The following is an 18187-nucleotide window of genomic DNA, read 5'->3' as shown; positions in this document are numbered from 1 at the left end:
ACACAAGAACAAACAAAAATGAATCATTACTCCTTAGAGGTTCAAATCCTAAAACGTAGTTAACCAAAACCAAGATGACTGTGAAACCTGTTGGTGGTACATGGTGAGAATTTTAGCCTGTGGAGGCTGAAGCAGGGGGATAATGATAATGGGCTATACAGTGAGACCCTGTCTCAAACGTACAATACAGGCTTTTGTTTGCGTTCGACAGATCCTCAGAGAGCTAGCTTAAGGAGTGTGATGGTGGGCAGTGAAGACCTGAGGTCTCATCCTCAGCCAGAGCGCTGGCTGCACTGTAATCCTGGTGCTGAAAGGCTATGGGGTAAAGATGTCTAACTGGAGCTCAGTTAAGCCTTTGGTCTCAACTCCTACTTTACAGAAGCTTCAGGACATATACTGCAGCACATGCAAGCCATGTATAAACTCTCGGCTAAATCCTGAATGTGAAGATCAACACACCCTGAAAATAGAAAAACAAGAGAGTCTGTTTCAGGCAGAGGAAGCCAGCACAATGGAGGATGTGCAGACCCTGACTCAACAGGGGACATCAGGAAATGGACTAGTGGCTAGATGTTAGAAAGGACTGCCCATTTTCTTTAAGGTACTATAGTTAGGTGAATGGCATTTATTTTAAGGAGATGTATTTAGAAGTGAAATGTCTTAAGTTACTTTTCTTTTTTTCTTTCTTTTTTCTTTCCTTTTTTTTTTTTTTTTTTTGGTTTTTTTGGATTTGGCTTTTTCAAGACAGGTTTTATCTGTATAGCTCTGGCTGTCCTGGAACTCACTCTGTAGACCAGGATAGCCTCAAACTCAGAAATCTGCCTGCCTCTACCTCCCAGGAGTGCTGGGATTGCAGGTGTGCGGGGGGGGGGGGGGGGGGCCCTAAGTTACTTTTCAATATTTAAAATATAGGTGGTGTGTACAGTTGATTTTATGATTTTTAAACTTGTTCACATATTTAGCAATGCTCGCTAAAGACCTGTTGAATCACTCATGGATCAGACAACTTAAAATGGGGAAAAGGCACAAAGACAGGACTCTGCACTGTTGTTCTATTTTTTTTATAGGAGCCTTACCTGACCGTTTCCCAGTGGAAGACTTTATAAATGCATTATTTACATAAAAAGCACAAAAGTAGGAAACACAAAGTACCACCCTATGGCCTGTGCCAAGCCACACTCATCCCAGCAGAAAGAGGCATTATCAAGCTATGAAGCAACATCAAAAATAAACACACTTGTTATTCTTAACAGAACTGTGGCGTAAGCATAATCTGAGTATGTTTTTAACCAGTATTTTATGTATATTACAAAGTCAAGATAACTAATGTTGGGAAGGAGAAAGTGATAATTTCCTTAAGAAAACACTCCTATGAGGACAGCCTGGACCTTTTCTTCAGCCCCTGTTGTGGTGTCTAGTGATGCTATTGTCAATATAAGCTTATTTATGGTACCAGAACTTGTTTCCTCTGTTAGCTCAGGGAACTTTCCTTGGGCAACAGTGTCCCACCACTTCTGAGTCTCCATTCTTGAGCTGTCATTTCACGGTATACTGCTAGATGTGACACATGGACACAGAGTTTACTTTGGTCCTGCGCATTTTCTCTCCATGCCGGTGATTCTACCTTAACTACTCAACTCCAATTTATAGTTTACTGTCAATTCACCCAACATATATTTATCTTATGCAAGGCCCTGGAGGAACAAGAATGAGCAGGGTGAAGCTCAGCTGAATATTCTGAAAGCACGACACTACGGATAATGAATAAACAGTAATTAAACTGTAATTACAGTTTGTAAAAAACAACAACCAGTAATTAAAAAAAAATTGGTTCCCGCCAGTCTTCCTTTTGTGCAGCTTACGATCCACAAACTCAGTTATCGTTTGTGATTCCTGATTAATGATCATCTCTGCACCAAGGCCTTTTCCAATGAAACGTTTTCCTAACACATTAAGTATAATTTTTAAATTTTACTTCCATGTGTGGAATACTAGGCTTCTAATTATTCCTGAAAATAATTTCCCTTTTAGCTTCTTGCAAATTAAATCTCACGTCATCTGAGCTGTTTGTGCATCTTCCTCCTCATCCCGGCTTTCTCTCACGGCCTTTGTGCTGGACTCAAACCCGCTTTCATCACTCATTCTCACGTTGTTTATGTGGCCATGTTCACGGCACAAAACTTGGCTTTATGGCAGCACTGGGCAACCAAGCGTAGGCAGGGCTATGCTTGCTTCACCACAAAATAGTTAAGCGTGTGTCCTTCCCATCTCTTTAAAGATCTTTGTTAACTGAAATGGTTCAATCAAAAGGTCTGTCAGGCTGATGAGATGGTTCAGTGGCTAAAAGCACTGGCTACTCTTCCAGAGGTCCCAAGTTCAATTCCCAGCACCCACATGGTGGCTCATGACCATCTATAAATGGATCTGATCCTCTTTTGGCCTGTAGGTGTATATGCAGACAGTGTACTCCTACATTAAAAAACCCATTAACAACAACAACAACAATAATAGTCTGTGTCCTGAGCACAGTGGGCTCTCTAGAAGTGTGTTACAATGGAAGAAATGGCTTTGCTACAGTAAGAACCATGGGAAAACTTGTCAGTTTAATAACCAGGTGGGGAAAAAAGAGAATACTATGCCTGTCTATTTTCCTTCAGGGAAAACTGGATGCCAAAACCAAGTGAAACTAAGTATACTGTTGTATTAAAGATGACTTCAGGCTGTGGTGTTTAATCTGTGTCTGTATTTGTCCTTGTCTAGGGTTTTGGATATACTGATCCTGTCTTATCAGATTGCCTTCTCTTCCTATTAACTTCTACAAAGTGTAGTTAGCAGTGGTCATGCAGAAATCATTTAAGAGCTTTTCAGGTTTTCTCTTCCTCAAGCTGTACTTAGTGGCTACATATGGAAGTTGCAATGAGAAAAGAGGGAACAAAAAAAATGGGACCTTTTACTTATTTTAGGGCTTCATCACTAGATGAAGCAAAGGCCCCAAAGCGTCTATCTTCCTTCCTATCATGTCAGATGACTCTCTAGTGTGAGACCCACTTGACAGATGCTTTCCCAAGGCAGACTCCTAAGGCCTCAATAAAACGTACTTGAAGTATACGAAGAGGTGACGAATCACAGGTTGTAAATTGTCCTTTCCTAGCATTTCTTTCCAGAATGAATTCAAGTGCTGTCAGATAACAGCCAGCCAGTTGATGGGGCTTTAAATCTCACACTGGATCTAAATGGACGAGAGCCACTGTACTGCTTCCGGTACTTTCTGATACTGTGGTATCAAGCATATTGCACTTCTCCAGATTTCTTTTGGGTATTTTGACACAGTACACAATGAAATTTAAGCAATCAAGTTTTAAAGCTTAAACAAAGCCTCCCATATGTGTCAGTTGCGATGCCTGGCACCCATATGAACCCGCTGATGCTGAATAAGATTTGTACTCTGGGTGAAGGTTTTCCCACATATCCGGCATCCATAGGGCTTTTCTCCTGTGTGAATCCTCTGGTGTTGAATAAGGCATGTTCTCTGGCTGAAATCTTTGTTGCAGTGACTACACTTATAGGGTCTCTCCCCAGTGTGAGTTCGTCGATGTTGATTAAGCGATGAAGAGTAGATAAAGGCTTTCCCACAGTGGTGACATTTGTAGGGCTTCTCTCCGGTGTGGACCCGTTGATGCTGAGTCAGGTTTGCGCCTTGTCTGTATGCTTTTCCACAGGTATTGCATTTAAAGGGCTTTTCTCCATTGTGGATCCTCTGGTGCTGGGTGAGGTGCACACTCTGGCTGAAGGCTTTCCCGCACACACTGCATTTGTACGGTTTCTCTCCAGTGTGTGTTCTATGGTGCTGGGTAAGGTTGGCGCTCTGGCTGAAGGCTTTCCCACACACATTGCATATGTAGGATTTCTCTCCAGTGTGGGTGGTCTGATGTTGGATGAGGGTTGAGGAGTGGGCAAAGGCCTTCCCACACGCAGTGCATTTGTAGCACTTCTCTCCAGAATGGATTCTCTGGTGTCGAATAAGGTAAGTGCTCTGGCTGAACACTTTCCAACACTCGTTGCACTTATACGGCTTTTTCCCAGTATGAATTTTTTGATGTTGGAGAAGGTGCGTGCTCTGACTGAAAGTTTTCCCACATTCATTGCATATATAAGGTTTTTCTCCAGTATGAACTCTCTGGTGATTGATCAGTGATGAACTATGGCTAAAGGTTTTACTGCACTCCAAACATTTATATGGTTTCTCCCCAGTGTGTGTCCTTTGATGGATAGTAAGGTGTGCACGCTGGCTGAAGTCTTTCCCACAGTCCTCACACTTGTAGGGTTTTTCTCCAGTATGAATTCTCTGGTGTATTGTCAGGTGTGCACGCTGACTGAAGGCTTTCCCACACTGGTGGCATTCATATGGTTTTTCTCCAGTGTGCATCCTCTGATGTGCAATGAGGGATGAGAGATGCTTAAATGCTTTACCACATTCTTCACATGCGTACGATTTCTCTTTGGCATGGTTATCTCGGTGTGCCAGGAGTGATGGGTATTTTCTAAATTTTTTTCTACAGATATTACATGAATAAGGCTTATCTCCAGGAAGTATTTTCCCATGTACCACAACACCAGATGGGATATTATTGAACACTGGCTTGCTTTCATTATACAGAGAAGTTTTATCATCTGATTGGGTATCAAACTGTACAATTAGACTTGTGTGCTTTTCAAAATTATCTCTATATATATCGCATTTACTAAGATATTCTTCTGTAGGGTCTTCTTGTGAAAGCTCTGACTTCAAACTGAAGTCTTCTTCATCTATATAAACCTTCTGGAAGGCACACACTGACTCCCTCTCTAAGCTGTCAGCATCGTCATAGGAGTCTTCCCATTTGATGGTTTGGGTTCCATTCTGTTTGAGTTTAGGAAGCTCCTTTAATGGAATATGTGCTTGAGTTTTAGTTTCACATTCTGAAATTTAAAAAAAAAGATATTAAAAGTATCTACTAAAAAAGGAAACAATATATACGGATAAAATAATATCTAAAGATTATAGTTCTGATAACTTCATTTTATGGATCTTAAATTTTAGGAAAGGAAAATGAATGCTTAGAAAGGAAGGAGATAAATCACTGAAGGTGAAGTGGCTCCTTCCTAGTTAGCATGGTATACAGTTTATAATACGATGGTGTCATAAAGTAGGCATGCTGCTTTATTATTTTACCTTCCAATCTATATTCACAATCCCAAATAATAACTAATAATAATAATTATGATGATGATGATAATTTTATTTTCTTTTTGAGTTAGGGTCTCTCTGTACAGCTTTGGCTGACCTGGAACTCACTTTGTAGACCTGGCTGGCCTTGAAATAATAGAGATCCACCTGCCTCAGCCTCCTGAGTGCTAGGATTATAGGCGTGTCCCACGACAGCAGGCTATCATACAATGTTCTTAAAGTAATCTCATGGAGTGGTTCTACTCTCAATTATCCAGCAGCCTGAAACAACGGTTCTTGAATCCAGAGTCTCTGGACTAGCAATGTAAATTCACTATCACCCTGGAAGTGAGCTGAAATTATTGGGTCCCACCTAAACTTACTTAAGAGAGTTTGACAGTGAAGCTGAATGATTTGTTTGACAAAGCACTGAGAGCTTCTATGTTCCTCAGTAAAATAGGAGGAAAGTAAGCTAAAGACTAAAAAGAACTCTCTCCCCATAAGAGAGCTCAAAACCTCTCCTCCTGGTATTCAGCCCTGATGATCTGGCCCTTTACCTTTATATATCTCCTTTATACCTCATACTAGGTTAAAGTTAAAGTTGAAAGCTAAGTCCAGTCTGTAGACATTATGCTAACCCATACTGTTTGCTCCTATGGTGTTTTCTACCTATTGAAAGAGATTCTTTTGGTTCACACTGTGTCCTGCACAGCATTCCTTCCTACACTCTGAATAGAGATGGGATGAAGGAAAGATGAACTCATCTTCCTTAAAGGCCACATGGCTGATTATCAGCACTCTCAAAACCTTCCAACTTACATAACCATAGAACTTGGTCTTATATAGTTATTTTACAACTTTGTGGGTTTCTTATAGTTTTAACTTAGATGTAAACTCTGGAAATAGGTTATATCTTCTTCACATTTCCTTCATAAGATGGCCCAAGATTCTGGATTTTGTGGCCATTTAAATGAGCTTGGAAAAATGATAATAACTTGTTTACACAAAATACAAAGAAATCTAAGCCCAAACGTGGCTGTGAGACACTCAAGTATGCATTTACTGATACCTGCTGCTGCTACCTTTCCAATACGATGATTTAAAACAAATTTTACATTACACCCTTATGAGGTCAGGTGGGAAGTATGTAACTTAAGTCTTGGTCATATAATAAGATGAATACTTTTTATATTTTTTGGGGGGGTTTTTTTTTGGATTTGCTTTTTTCGAGACAGGGTTTCTCTGTATAGCTCTGGCTGTCCTGGAACTCACTCTGTAGACCAGGCTGGCCTCGAACTCAGAAATCCGCCTGCCTCTGCCTCCCAAGGGCTGGGATTACAGGCGTGTGCCACCATGCCCGGCCCGAATAATTTTTAATATAGAAGAAGGTACTGGATGGTTCAGACACTAAATGCAGGTCAAGGTATAATCACTGTACAAGTCTGTCAATCCCACAGGACAGTATGTGGCCACTGAAGACGAAACTAGTGCTTATATGAGTCAGGGTTCAGGAGGAGCAGGGCAGGCAGGGTAGTCCGGTGCCTTGTGAGATAAGGGAGGCCTAGGGACACCGAGGGAGAGCTGCACAGGGCACGGAGGGTAAACAAAAGCAGGTGTAAATCAGCACACAGAGGGACAGAGACTGATCTCTGTGAAGACACACTACACATGTCACACAGGCAAATGCTGAGGTCCCCAAATCACTGAGAGGAGGAGCCACATTCTGTTTGCTTCCTTACACAAAAAACCCAAAAGAAACTAACAACAGTGACATAACAGACTAATAAAACCTTGTATTTTAAAAAATTTGTTTAGTCGATAATGGTTTGCACATAGAGATGTGATAGGAAGGAAGAGAGGCAGACGTTATACAAGAATGCTATTTATCGCACAGAAGAAATGACTGAGTTAGGAAACCATTCCTGTGCATCCAGCACAATACAGGGAATACAACAGTCATGTAGCTTTGGAAAACAAATTTCACATATTAATACATGGGAAAACCCCACACCCTTAACCCACACACTACATTCGGCAAATAGACTATCACCAAAGGCAGCAAAAGCTAATATGGTGTGGCTGAAGAAATACATGGAGAGTAACACTGATTTTGAAATACTGTGAGCAAAGATGTTTAATTTGAGACCAGGTATGGTGGTATACACTTTCAATCCCAGCATTTGGGAGGCAGAGGAGGGGCAGCTAATCTCTGAGTTGCAGGTCAGCCAGGTTTACATAGTGAATTTGGGGCCAGGTAGAACATAGTGATCAATAAATAAACAACCAACAAATAAACAGTTAAATCAGCAACAAAACGTTTAATGTAAATCTATTTGTAAGGAAGTGATCACTCTGTAAACAAGACTATCTTGGACCCATATTTTTAGCATAAAATTATGATCTTTATGACTATTATTATCATAAAAGACAAAAAAGAAAAAGAAAAAAAGGTCTATGCATAATGGAAGCCAATATGGAGATTTCTCAAAAAACTAAATGCTATGTCACATGACCCAGCTCATCATTCCCGAGCACACACCCAAAGGAGCTTATGCCCTGGTTATCCCCACTCACAGTTCCTCCTTTCACACTAGGAAGGAAATGGAGCCTAGATGCTCACTGACACATGAATGGGTAATGACGATGGGGTTTTATCAATTTGTAGGGAATTGGATGGATCTGGAAGACACACTAAGTGAAATAATTCAGGCTCAGAAATACAGACACCTCTGTTAGAGCTTTCTCTCATACTTGACTCCCAGCTTCTAATTGTTTTCCTTTTCACTTATTAGAAAATAAACCATGTGTGCACATGAGTGTATATACGTGCCACAGGCATGTGTGTGTGGAGGATGGAGGACAATTTTGTGGCGTCTGTTATCTCCTTTTATCTATATGTGGGTTCCTAGGGTCAGGTAGCCAGGCTTGTGTGGAAAGCAGTTTTACCCATGGTGCTATTTTGCTGGCCCCTTAGCTTCTAGCTGTTAAACATGCATCAAATATAGATGTGAGCAATGGCCAGGGAATTAGAAAGGGGCCCATGAGGTGGGGAGAATCTCACGGGCTGTGAAAGGGAAGTGGGGTGCATGGAGGGTTGAAGAGCACAGTGGAGAGAGGAGAGGCAGGGATATGGGATGAGAGCCATCAAAGCCAAGTATGTGGGGAACCACTGAAGGATTCTTGGTCCTTTGTAAGTGGAACAACCAACCTAATAACCAGCCAACCAGCCAGCCAACCAAGCTACCAGTCAACCAACTAACCAACCAACCACCAACCAACCAACCAACCAACCACCCAACCAGCCAGCCAATCAACCAACCAGCCAACCAACCAGTCAACTTATCAGCCAACCAGCCAACCAGCCAGCCAACTAACCAACTAACCAGCCAGCCAACCAACTAACCAACCAACCAACTGGGTTGGGACCTCGGGAACCAGCCAGTAAGGGAAAGGAGTTTGGGGACAAGAGTCAGGAGGTAGCAGGTGGATGAGAGCTGGGACTGAGAGGGTGTCCCTGAGACGCTCATGATTCCAGATGGAGTGTGGAGTCCCATGAATTAAACTTCCAACTGCCACACAGGTTTGTAATCTTTCAAAACCAAGTTATTGTGAAAGAGATGAAAATGGGAGAATAAAAAAAGAGAAACAGAATGAAACATTGCTTTATATCCTTGCTTTTTGTTTTTGAGATAGGGTTTCTCTGTATATCTATCCCTGGATGTCCCAGAACTCACTCTGTAGCCCAGGCTGGGCTTGAACTCAGAGATCCACCTGCCTCTGCCTTCTCCCAAGTGCTGGGAGCACTTTTAAAAGGTTTTTCAGACAGGTCTCACTGTTCATCCAGGATGGCTCTGGACTTGCCATCTTCTTGCTTAGACTCCTGAGTGCTGGAATTATGGGTGTGTGCTGCCAGACCCAGCTTCAACGTGTTTCAAGATGTGATGTCTTGTGAAAAAACACTATCCTTTTTAATTTTGTTTAACTACTGGGGATCAATATCACGCTCCTGTGCATGCTGGGAGGTGCTGCTTAGTGTTATATGCCCATATTGAAAGGATTTCTATCCTGCCTTTATAGGAAAACCCGTTCTGTGTGAAGAAGCACAGTGCCAGGGACACCGCTGTAGGGTCAAACCAGGTTCTTCTTCTGAAATATAACCCATCATTTAAGAACCCAGGCTTTGTGCTGGAGATCAGCAAGCTGTCCAAGGTTTAGACCAACTTTTGCTTATCTCGCAGCACTTTACAGCCGAGGACATGTGTGATTAACAGCCACTGTTTCTGGGGGGACATAGGGACCAAGTGTTGTGTTAGTGTGACACATTATTTACATAGACAACGGGGTTTGTTGGTCAATAGAGTAAAAGAAACTAAAATACCAAGGGAGTCTGAATCGTTTTGTGACTGTCAATAATTGCTTTCTATGAAGGCTGATCTTGGTTGTCAACTTGACTACACCTGGAATCAACTAAAACCTAAGCAGCCATACATGCCTGTGAGGGATTTTTTTTGATTGGGCCATTTGAAGTGAGAAGACCCACCCTAAATCTGAGCTCCATCTTCTGGTAGCAGCCCACATAAAAAGACAATGAAAAAGGAAGCTTTTGCTTTTTGCCTGCTTGCCCTCTCTCTCATTGAGAAGTTTATTATCCTGTTGCTGAGGGAACAGCTGGTATTAGAACCAAATTCTTCAGGATTCTAATATATACACTGAAGACAACAGCTCTCTAGAAATTCTGTGTATCTCCAACACCATGTTGGGATGCTGAGATATCCAGTGCCATGAACTGAACAAATACTGGATTCTTGGCCTTTCTGTCAGGAAACAGCCAGTTTTAGACTACTGGGACCACAGTCAGTAAGCCACTCTAATAAATCCCATATATATATATATATATATAATACTTACTGACTGTCTGTGACTGTCTGTCTGTCTGTCTGTCTGTCTGCCTGCCTACCTACCTACCTCCCTACCTAAGATTAGTCCTATTTCTTGAGAACCTTGGCTAATACACACATATATTGAGGGATAGGGAGTGTGGCATAGTGAATCCCTTGAGATGTTCTTAGAGTTCAATTTAGGGATCTTTGAGAGTAAAATATGCAGACACTGGCAAAGGCATAACCAAGCTCAGCACCCTTTCCTGAAGACTTCCCACAGGCAGCAATGCCCACAGTTTTGAGTCCTGCACCAGCTGGATTCCCTTACAGAGTCACCTTGCCATACTTAGAAACCAAATGTCAACACACCCAGGACACAGATTCTTAAGTGTAAAGTCATGTGCTGGCATTTCTCTCACCTGGACTAGGGCCTTCTACAATTTCTTTTATCACCATCCATGGTTCTTCTAAGATGGGGATCACAGTCGGCCTGTACATGGTCAGTCCTGGTTGGGAGGAACAGAAGGAGTTTATCCTGAGAAATAACCTGATTTCTGCTTGGGCTTCTGTGGGGAGACAATGGCTCGTGGGTGTGACCTAATAGGAATGCTAGGTATGAGGCAGTAGCCAGTGGCAGTGCAGTACTGCTGGGCGCCGTGCTGTGCACTGGCCCACCCAGCACGCCTTTCTTTTGGGGATCAGTAGATTGCCTTTCTTTTGGGGATCAGTAGACGTGACCATTTTTGTGCCTGAAGGAAACTTCTCATCTTTACACTGTGTTTTCATTTTGATCCTCCAGGAGCCTAACCTAACGTTTAGTAAGGTGGGAAGGAACACACTGTGTCAAGCCTTTGGGGAGAAGGGATGTGGATCTTACCTAGAGAAACCATGTTCCAATAGTTCTGTAAAGTCACAGTCTTATACAATTCCTTCTGAACAGGGCGCATCAGTTCCCAGTCCTCTTGGGTGATGTCCACAGCTACGTCTTTGAATGTCACCAGTTCCTAAAATATCAAACATAACTTAGCTCTACTGAAGAACTATTGAGGGCAAAGACAGTAGTGACACTGCCTGTATGCCTGTGCTGGTGGAGGTCACAGAATCTGAGTCTCATCTTGCTGGGTGTGGTGGCCATACCGTTAACATCAGCATTTAACAGGCTGGGGTAGGAGAGCCCAAGTTCCAGGCCAGCCTGAGCTACATGGTTGGGACCTTGTCTTAACTAACCAACCAGCCAACCAACCAGCCAACCAACCAACCAACCAACCAACCAACCAACCGTTTATGGCTAAGTCCACACTATCCTGTCACACACACACACACACACACACACACACACACACACACATACACGAGAGAGAGAGAGAGAGAGAGAGAGAGAGAGAGAGAGAGAGAAGAGTCATGTCTATGTCATGATGTATATGTAGGTCAGAAGGCAATCTTAGTTGTCAGCCAGTCATTATTTTCTACCTTGAGAGAGGGTCTCTTGTTTGCTAGCTGGCCTGTGAACTCCTAGGAATTCTCCTGTCCCCGCTTCCAATCTTGGCCATAGGAGCTCTGGGTTTATCACATCTAGCTCTAAGTCGGTTCTGGAGATCCAAACTCAGGCCTTCACGCTCGCGTGGCAAGCACTCTGCCCACTAAGGCATCTCTCAACCACAGGAGCAAGGCTGAGAACTAGATGGCAGGGGTGATTCAGCCTCAAGAATAAGTTCAGCATGCTATAATTAAAAGCCCACCTGCTCTACAGTGGAACGCAGAGTCCACTTTTTATTCCTGCTCTTTTTTATTCCTGTTCAACTGCTGCATTTATAGACACATTTACTGGAAGGGTTACTGTTGCTTTTTGTTCTTGTCAAAAAAAAATGTTTTAAGGACAGGATCTCACTGTGTAGCCTGCCTGGAAATCACTGTGTAGAGCAGGCTGGCCTGGCCTGGAACTCACTGTGTAGCAGGCTGGCTTCCTGAACTCACAGAGATCCCCCTGCCTCTGGCTGCCTAGTGCTGGGATCAGAGCTGTGCACTGCCAGGCTCCATTCCTCTGGCATGCTCCTTCTTTTCAGTTGTGACTCTAAAATATTACATATTTCTGAGTCAAGGACTGGAACTTGTTGGCCTTGAACTCATGACACTACTATGGCCTTAGCCCTGCCCACTGAGTAAAAGTACAGAGAATAGAATCATATAAAGTTTATAGTTTAGGGAAATGACAGCTTTGCAATTATTCAATGTTTTTTTTTTTGTCCCATAAAATGACAAAGGATATTAAAGTGCTGTAAAATCCATACTATGCTTAGTTCTACATATCTTAAGATTCTCTTTTGAGTGTGTGAGCATGTACAATACTGGCTAAATAATCTTTTGTTTTATCACATGGTTTTTACATGGGATATATTTTTGTATGTTATTTTCTACAGTAGTCACTTCTAAATTTCTAACACATTTTCCCTTGATTTTCTCATTTTCCAAGTAAGCATGTTAATATCTCTATAAAGAAATAATGGTTTGGGTACCAGAGGCTTTCCAGTTTTAGGAGATATCTAAATCTGTATCTACATCTAAATATCTTCCCAGTAAATCCTCCTCTTAATGTTGCTTGAGTTGTTATTCCTTAAAACAAGAGACTACCAAACAGAAGATCACAGAATATATGATCTGTACTTTTTAATGGAGAAAAATATTAGCAACCACTAGTATATAATCTAGGAAAACCAGGTATCTCATATTTAGTGTCTACAACCTAAAAGGCAAAGTCTACCTTCTGGCATTGAATAACTTAGGCCAGGAGTGGTTAAGAATCTTGTTTCAAACAACAGATTCCATAGCAGAGCCAAGAACCCAAACCCAGATACCATCTGGTTGTGGGGCCAGTCTCTCAGCCTTCACACAATACTGCTGACTAAAGTCACAGTGAGGAGGATAAGGAGGTGCATGTGCTTACCAGGGAAACTGAGGCCTAGGTTTTGGATGGGGCTTTTGAGGGCTTATTAGTTATAGGCCCAGGACAAAATGTCTTCATACACTAAGAAGCAACTTTAAAACTACAAAAGAAAAGTCAAACTCACTTTGGTCACCAAGTCATTGGGCCACTCTGTCTGGAAAGCATGTTTGGGGTCTTCCTCTGGGATTTCTTGGGGAAGGGTAGAATTCTGAGGAGCTGGGGAAGACAAGGATGATTAGTCTGTTTGCATGATCTAGGACACACTTTTCCAGACATCTATACTTAATGTGAGAAGCCAAAAGACACTTTGCTAATACTTTGTTAATACTTTAGTGTCTGAGAAAAGGCCGACGATTTGGCTTATCCTATCAATGCAGACTTCAAAATCAAGCCTGCCTTGGCACTACATGCACAAAAGCCATCTCTCTCCACTATTTTTGTCTGTTTTGGTGGTGCTGGGACTGAACTCTGAACTATGTACATGCAAGGCAAGCACTGCCAGGCTATAGACATCCTCTGCTCTCTAAATGCTGATACAAAGTTGTGAGTTGTCTCAATACATGAATGCTTTTTGGACACTTTTTATTTTGGACGTATCTATCTTGTAAAACCCAATTCATAATGCTAATGGATTATTAACTTAATGGTGCAAACCTCTGTAAGTCTGGTGGTCCCAAGCGCTCTGAAAGGGGACACGATGCAGGATGGACCTTGTGTTAAAGTTCACTACATGCTGACCCTTATTCTCCCCAGTTTCACTGGAGAGGAGGCTGTTCTCAGAGGTGCTAGGTGTCTTCTCTAACCACCCAGGGATTCTACCCCTCTCAGGGGCACAATTCTCACCTTCTTCTTCTAGAATCTGTGTCAAATCCTCTACCAAAGCCACCACTTCCTCGCTGCTCTCTGGGTACTGAGAATTTACCCAAGTCCTAACTTCTCCAGGCAGGATGCTCAGAAACTGCTCCAGCACCAGCAACTCCAGAATTTGTTCCTTGGAATGAACCTCAGGTCTCAGCCACTTCAGGCAGAGCTCTCGGAGCTCACACAATGCTTTCCGAGGACCTGCCACATCTGGGTATGGAAAATTTCTAAAGTTCTGTCGACAGGTTTCAGTGTCATGCGAGAGTCTTGAGGTAAGTGTTTGTTTCTCCATGCTGCAGGGTCCATTCTGAATCTTGTCTGGCTTCCACATTAGAAGGACTTGTGAACGTGAAGAATTTGCCATCTTCTTTCTTGAGGCTAACATTGCTACAGACAGAAGAATCTATCTGACAGTATCCTTTATTTTTCCAGAATCGAGGCAACTGTTTGACGTTTCATGTGACAGTCACAACGATTTTTTCCCCTCAAGGGCTGCTGCGGTCAGGTCCAGAATGGAACCATGATAAAACCAGTACCTTGTAACAAATTCTGAGTCCAGAACTTGCAAGGATAATCAAGACCCTGAAACACAAGAATTGTCTCAGTTAGGGTTGCTATTGCTGAGATGAAACACCTTGACCACAAACAACTTGGGAGGAAAAGGTTTATTTGGCTTCTGCTTCCACATCACTGATCATTATCACAGGAAGTCAGGACAGGAACCCAAACAGGCAGGAACATGGAGGCAAGGGCTGAGGCAGAGGCCATGCATGGAATGATGCTCCTTCCTGGCTTGTTCTCCATGCATTGCTCGGCCTGCTTTCCTATAGAACCTAGGACCACCAGCTCAATGATGGCCCCACCCACAATGGGCTGGGCTCTTCCACATCAACTGTTAATTAAGAAGATGCTCTACAGTCTTGCCTACAGTTCAGTCTTATAGAGGCATTTCCTCAACTGAAGTTTCCTTCTTTGAGATGATTACAGCTTGTGTCAAGTTGACATAAAACTAGGCAGCACAAATGATCTCTTGTCAGTATGACGCAGAGACGCATCACTGTTAGGCCACAACCTTTCCTTTCTTATTCATCCCCAAGATCACACATTACAATATAAAACATTTTCAAACTTAAAAAGCCCTACAAGTGTCATGAAATCAAACACTTTATTTTAGTCTCTTTTAAAATCCAAAGTCTCTCAACTGTGGGCTCCTATAAAATAAAAGTTACTTTCTTATTTCAAGAGGAAAGAGCCAGGGCAGAGTCATAATCAAATCAAAACTAAACTTTGTGTACATAACTCAATATCCAATGTTTGATGAAATCCATTCACACTCTTCTGCGCTCCTCCAGAAGGCTTGGGTCACTTCTCTGGCTCCAATCTCTGCAGTACATGTAGCTTGTTTGTCCTTTAGGCTCCAGCTGGATTCATAGCACTGCTGCTATTGTCCTTGGTGATCACCCCAGGGTATTGGCATCTCCAAAATGCTAGGGTCTCTTGATGAAACTAGACTGTATTTTCACCAATACCTACTGCGCTGGCTAGTCTTATGTTAACTTGACATACAAACTAGAGTGATCTCAAAGGAGGGAACTTCTACTGAGAAAATGTCTCTATAAGTACCAGGTACTTAATTCGTGATTTATGGAGGAGGGCCCAGTTCACTGTGAGTGGTTGCATCCCTGGGCTGCCCATCCTGGGTTCTATTAAAAAAGTAGGTTGAAAAGAACCAGAGCCAGAAAGAGGCACTGCTCCATGGCCTCTGCCTCAGCTCCTGCCTCCAGGTTCTTGTTCTGTTTGAATTCCTGTCCTGACTTCCTTTTACAATGGAAGTGTGTAAGTCTAATAAACCCTTTCCTCCCCAACTTGCTTTTTGGTTGTGGTGTTTCATCACATCATCTGCACAGTATTAGGATGATGTTTATCAACTACCAAATCTGATACCATTGTCACTATATTTAAAATGCTTCACAGACTTCCCATCACACATGAAATACAGTCCAAATTCTATTTCACGAGCTATAGAATTTGACATCATCTTAGCCTCATCTGTTTGTCCATTCTCACAGGGCACTCTTTTCTATTTGTGTCATGAGAATGTGTGTTTATTGATGGTGGTGTTAGAAGCAATAATTTAAGGAATCATGAGCAGAACAGAAACCTTAACTAGACAGCCTCTTCGTGGATTTCTTCAGGGATCCCGGCCCTGCCATACAGTGCTAAGCCTTAGATGCTCTCCACTACTCATGTCATCAAAACCAGTACCATCTGAGTGACTCTTACTCCACTAAGTTTGGCAGCCAGAACGAGGTATAATCTTGTCTACCTCTGAAATATAGCTTCCTGTACTGACCCTGAGGAAACACTTCCCAGAAGACTTCACTTCAGTGACACTGGTCTCTTCTTAGTCATAGCTGACTATTCAGTTCCAGATGACCAGACACCAAAGATTCTTCACACAAGGAAGAATCTTTTCTTTCCTGCTCCTAACATTCTTCTCTTCTTTTCCAAGCTCCTACAGAACAGCTGATTGAGCTTCCAACACTCAACGACTTTTCTAGTCAACAATCCTCCCAAAGCAATATGGTCAGGCCTCTGAAGCAATACTCCACTTCTGGTTCCAATTTCTGCCCCAGTTAGGGTTACTACTGCTGTCATGAGACACCTTGACCAAAAATCATTGTGGGGAGGAAAGGGTTTGTTTGGCTTAGCTTCCTCACACTGATCATCATGAAAGGAAGTCAGGACAGGAACTCTAACAGTTCTCACAGGAACCTGGAGGCAGGAAGCAGCTCAGTCTTATAGAGGCATTTCCTCTATAAGACACCACAGCTTGTGTCAAGGAGACATAAAACTATCCAGCACAATGGGTGGGTTGGTGAGCTGGGGGAGGAAGAATGGGATAGGGGGTTTTCGGAGGGGAAGCCAGGAAAGGGGATAACATTTGAAATGTAAATAAAGAAAATATCTAATAAAAAGAATGGGCCATCAGCTCAAGAATTTTTGGTGTTCTCTGCTACTCCTCAGACACACAGAAGCAAACTCCTCAGAGTGTAGGATAAACACAGGATTTACCCTGGTCTTCTTTTCCTCTATCCTTGGACTTAAAATACATTTATCCTTGAGGGACACACACACACACACACACACACACACACACCACACAGAGAATGTGTGTTTATTGATGGTGGTGTTAGAAGCAATAATTTAAGGAATCATGAGCAGAATGGTTACTTTCTAACTTGTTAAAAACTAATCACCTTGCAGAAAGAAATGTTTCACTCTCTCTTAGTCACTAATATTCCGGATGTTCTCAGCAACTGAACAAATCTGTGATTATTGGGACAAACTGGAGGTTTCCAAACAACCTCATAGGGGTGGGGCCAAGGCAATCTATCTGCCTTGCGGAGTCTGCTCTACTCTTAGAGCAGAGAAGGCAAGCCTGTTGGGACGTGATTGGAGGCCGTCTCAGGAGATTCCTTAAGTGTAAATAGAAAGCACGATCCTCCCCCACCCCCGCCCCTCCAAAAGCCAATCTCTCAAGTAACCCGACACGGAGAAGAACCCACTCGTACTTGTTTGGGGCTCCAACTCCCAGCCTAGCTCATCCACAGTCATGCATGCCCGAGGAGATTCGCCCGCCTTGCCTCCAGTCGCCTCCCCTTCCCAGCCTGCCCCGGGCCGGCCTCCCGGTGGACATTCGCTCTCGGACTTCAGTACCTGTCACTCGGGCCCCGTCAGCGCAGCCCGGGCAACAATGGCGGCGGCGTGGCGGGCGCCTCCGTGGCAGATTCGACCCGGAGCTGCACCAGGGGCTCAGCTTCACCGCTTCCCTCCCTGGGAGGGGCCGGGAGCCGCCAGGACACGCTTGTCCCAGCCCGGTCCCCAGAGGCCCGGCCGGAACCCCAAGCTCCCGGGCTTTGCGACGGCCTCGCCTCGGCACCACTGCGCATGTGCTAGAGGAGACCGCTGCGCGTCTGTAGAGCCAATGGGAAGCTGAACCCGATCCTTCCCAGCCCGAGCCCAAGGCCCTGGACTTGTCTCTATGGCAACCTCCTCCACCCATCACCATGGCTTGCTGGTTAGCTACTAGGATTTGAAGGGAACTTTAAAGTTTCCCTGGGCAGAGACAGACCTGGCAGATGACTTGGACATCGGAGCTGTAGCAGCAGCAGCCGAGAAAGCGTTTGGAGAGTAAAGCTGGATTCTTTGCCAGATTCTTACAACGCAGAGATAGACAGGCATCAAGCATGTGGCTTGCGGGGAGGAAAACCCACAGTGCTCTTTCTAGGTGGACTG

General features: G+C 43.4%; 1 protein-coding gene across 1 annotated transcript; it reads right to left on the bottom strand.

The window, feature by feature from the left end:
• Positions 1-1221: 1221 nt before the first annotated feature.
• On the bottom strand, positions 1222-17845 carry Znf287 (zinc finger protein 287). Its single transcript, XM_052196520.1, has 6 exons — positions 17609-17845; positions 13871-14470; positions 13152-13243; positions 10964-11090; positions 10506-10592; positions 1222-4959 (listed from the first exon to the last, which is right to left on the bottom strand). Exons 2-6 carry the CDS (start codon positions 14271-14273, stop codon positions 3389-3391), a joined length of 2280 nt encoding a protein of 759 aa, XP_052052480.1. The 5' UTR covers positions 14274-14470; positions 17609-17845; the 3' UTR covers positions 1222-3388.
• Between the last annotated feature and the right edge of the window lie 342 nt (positions 17846-18187).

Source organism: Apodemus sylvaticus, chromosome 10 (assembly GCF_947179515.1).
Source record: "Apodemus sylvaticus chromosome 10, mApoSyl1.1, whole genome shotgun sequence".
Taxonomy (NCBI): Eukaryota; Metazoa; Chordata; class Mammalia; order Rodentia; family Muridae; genus Apodemus; species Apodemus sylvaticus.
The sequence above is the reverse complement of the archived record's forward strand: the minus strand, read 5'-3'. Positions and strand labels throughout refer to the sequence as shown.

Bases quoted from the DNA above. Each gene is read 5' to 3' on its own strand.
- Znf287 (XM_052196520.1), bottom strand. From the start codon at position 14,273: ATGTTAGCCTCAAGAAAGAAGATGGCAAATTCTTCACGTTCACAAGTC. The intron at 13,244-13,870 runs GTGAGAATTGTG...TGTCTTCCCCAG, and splicing joins ACAGATTCTAGAAGAAGAAG to CTCCTCAGAATTCTACCCTT. The intron at 4,960-10,505 runs GTGAGAGAAATG...TTTAAATTTCAG, and splicing joins TGTAGAAGGCCCTAGTCCAG to AATGTGAAACTAAAACTCAA.